The sequence below is a fragment of the Limulus polyphemus genome, unplaced genomic scaffold, assembly GCF_000517525.1.
Source record: "Limulus polyphemus unplaced genomic scaffold, Limulus_polyphemus-2.1.2 Scaffold2736, whole genome shotgun sequence".
Classification (NCBI taxonomy): domain Eukaryota; kingdom Metazoa; phylum Arthropoda; class Merostomata; order Xiphosura; family Limulidae; genus Limulus; species Limulus polyphemus.
Genome location: NW_013668346.1, coordinates 161624 through 165340, shown reverse-complemented (window position 1 = coordinate 165340; position 3717 = coordinate 161624). Strand labels below are relative to the sequence as shown.

The window sequence follows — 3717 nt, the reverse complement described above, 5'->3', positions numbered from 1 at the left end:
TAGATAGAGATCACATTCAGTTATATGCTACACCGAAAATGAAAAAATAGGTTCTAAACACTAATTAATTAATAAGGCTTTTTGTCCAGAACCTACTTATGATGTTCCATGCACATTCTAGTGATAGTATTTTGTTTTATACAAACATACCATGTGTTTTCTACCTTCTTATTTTAATATAGTATTATTTGAAAATTTTCCGTTATTCTGGAATGTGTAGTTTTTGCATAGAGGGTGGTTAAGAAGTTGTTAAGGTGATACCATTCTAAGTTCTTTTCGTTTTTGTCATTCTTGTGAACTAACACCTGGTCTGTCCATGGCTTTAATACATTACACAAGGGTACTGAAGCAATGTCCTCCAAGGGTAGATGAAGTGAAGCCTCTAATATCTCCATTAAGATTTAATGAGATAACGTAACCAGTCATGTGGATAGTGCTAGTTGCTCTGAGTAAGTCTGGTGTTACCATGGAAGTAAGTCAAGTTAGGTTTAAACAGTCTGATAAATGACACTGGCCAAGTCAGATAGATAGGATTTATTTCTGACCCTGTAAAAGTGACTGTTCATCATCAAACAAGTACATAAATTGTACTTGTGATATGATAAAGATTGTTCGTTTGTGTTTTATACGACATTGAACCAAGTTAGAACTACTCTGTACTAATACATCTATCCAATGACTCTAAGGATGTTAAGTTTGACCTGAATATACCACAATATCATATGGCTGTTCAAACATTAATTTTGAATTCTACTCTGTACTAATACATCTATCCAATGACTCTAAGGATGTTAAGTTTGACCTGAGTATACCACAGTATCATATGGCTGTTCAAACATTAATTTTTAATTCTAGCAATGTGTGAAGTAATATAAAGCAATTTTATGGTTGTTTCTTAAACAAAGTTAATAATGATCTGTACCATATAGATGTTTTTAGGATAAAAAAAAAAGATATAAACAGCTAGTTTCAGTAACTTACAAAAACATGCCAGCAAACAAAAGGTGTTTGAAAGTTGTTTTCTTATGTAAAACTAAAATCATGTTTTGAATAGTATTAAATAAAAAAACATGCCAGCAAACAAAAGGTGTTTGGAAGTTGTTTTCTTATGTAAAACTAAAATCATGTTTTGAATAGTATTAAATAAAAAAACATGCCAGCAAACAAAAGGTATTTGGAAGTTGTTTTTTATGTAAAACTAAAACTATGTTTTGAATAGTATTAAATTTAAATTTAATTTCATCAATAAACCAGTAATAAGCATGAAATTTGACTAATCTTTAAAAAAAAATAATAAAAGCAGCAAGATTTTTAACATTTGATTATAACAGATTATACAGAAAAAATGAATTACTTAAGTGCATCAAACATACTGAAGTTACAGCTTATTGTACAATTTAGTGTGTTCAGTGATAAAAATACTGTTCATGTGAATTTGAACATTTGGGATTAAATTAGTATATTGAAAAATAAAATTACAGACTTTCTTATCTAATTCATGCAAAACAGACAAATTTTTATCTTCCAACTTTATGCTCTAATTATGAACATATTCAAAGTCATATTTTTAACAAATTGTACAAACCTTATGTACAGCCTGAGCTGGAGCAACTGGAAAATCCATAGGATCAACAGCAGCATCAGCAAAACCTTTAAAAAGGGGAAATATTTTATTTACTTCTTGACAAATATACTACAACCTAATAAATACAAAATTAGATAAAGAAGTAGCTGTTGTTAGTTTAACCTTATTAAAAAAATGATAGATACAAACAATGATTGAAGAACTAGCAGAATACTGCATGTTCTCACTGAAGATACTGGAATAGCTTTTACTGTAAAGCATTCAGTGTCAATTAGTTCTTCAATATAAAATTTAACGGAATTTTCTTTAACTCAAATATTAATCAATGACATTTTTTTACAACTGGTGGCTATTCTTACTCTTAAATTTACTAATCATATATTTTTCATAATTAATTTTACAGCTAACAGTTTTCTATTTTAATTATCAAACCTTCCGAAATACATTTTTCATTGGATGAATTCAGAAAATAAAACCATAATTTGGATTGTTTGGTATCCAATCAGTCTTCTATAAAACACAGATCAAATGCTAAGTTCACTTTTTTTTGGCATATTTACAAACGAGTCAAAATACAAATGTGTAACTAACTCCTCCCAACACATAGTTTGTTGTAATTCTAATTTGTAATATGATAGCTACAATTGAAATCATAACCTACATGTTATACCAGATTCTTCTATTTTTAAACTTATATACCATATCATCTATGTTTTCATTGTTGTATTATGGAAAGATCATATAATACTCTATCCATGTCTATTACTTTAATGACACTGTAAACTGGCAGATAATTAACTAATATAACCAAACAAATGAATTCTTTAAACTTTCTAAAATTAACCAGTTTTGTCTAAAAATTAAAAAATTAAGACTTCCTTTTTGGACACATGGTTGTAGGGCTTTAAACTTCCAACTTTACATCTTATTCCTTTTCATAACTTATATGCAGTCAGTTCATAATTTGAATTTATTTGCAAACAACTGTTTTCTTAATTACAGCTCTAAAATATGACTAACATAATTAGCTTGTTTAACTTTCATCTACTTATCCTTAATTCGTTAACTTTTACTTTTGCCCACTTCTGTATTAATTCATTATAAAAATATTTCCCCACAATGAGACCATTTCTTAAACTGTATTCTACTTATTTTTTATAAAAATTGTTTAACTTTTTTGTGAAAAAAAGAATATCTGATCTTATATCTTTTTACATACAGATTAATATTAAGCATCTTATGTTGTTTCCTTTATGTTAACATTTTCTTACACTGAAAATTGCTACTCATCTTTCTCTCACCCATAGCCATTTTGATTCTGGTTTGCCCTCTGAGCATTGCTAGAAAATATTGTTGCTAGTAGTGCACCAGTCTTTTATATTCTGTAGGCATATAGGTGAAGACCCCTCCAATCTTGACTGAAAGCATCCACCCCCAGAACTGAGGAAAGCCCCAACCTACCAAAGAAGCATCTGTGAACAGATGAGACTTGGGACGAGGTGGAGGAGTTGGAACCTCCACTGTGGTCAAGTCCCTGTTGAGCCACCAAGCAAGGTCAGCCCTGATCCTAGGTAGTAGGGTGATGGGATGGTCCAAGAGATAAGTTCCAGTGGTCGAGAAGCATCCAATGAAGGGAATGCATGTGCACCAGAGCCAAGGGAATGAGAGCTTCCAAGGAAACCCTCATCCACAAAAGAAATAGAATCTCTCACAGAGAGGGAAGGAGAAGGTAGGACCCTCGTAAATGTCCAATCCCTATCCCGGAGCTGAAATCGAGAAGGATGGGCCTTATCAAGATGGGAATTGAATAGAACCCCCCAAATGAACAGTACTGCATGGGGGTAGTAAAGGACTTCTCCAAATTGATGAGAAACCCCACCTGAGCAGCTTCTCAAAGAAGTAAGCAGATGTGAATAACTGCCTGGGCACAGGAAGAGGAAAACAGTAGACAGTAGTCCATGTAATGGGAGTTCGAAGATCCAGCAAGTCAAGAAGATTTGTAAAAGAGTGTAACACTCTACAAAATACCTACAGAGCTGAAGAAAGACTGAATGGCAGCACCCAGAACTGGAAGACAGAATCCTCGTGGATGAACTGAAGAAAACGATGTGACACTGGAACAATTGGAATAT

General features: G+C 32.0%; 1 protein-coding gene across 1 annotated transcript in view; it reads right to left on the bottom strand.

Annotated features, from left to right (window-relative positions):
* The window catches only part of LOC106467774 (acetyl-CoA acetyltransferase, mitochondrial-like), a 27142-nt gene that overhangs the window by 1604 nt on the left and 21821 nt on the right, over window positions 1-3717 (bottom strand). The window contains exon 11 of the mRNA XM_013928150.2: window positions 1582-1650. Within this exon, the coding sequence (XP_013783604.2) occupies window positions 1582-1650 (69 nt within the window). The remainder of the gene's footprint in view (window positions 1-1581; window positions 1651-3717) is intronic.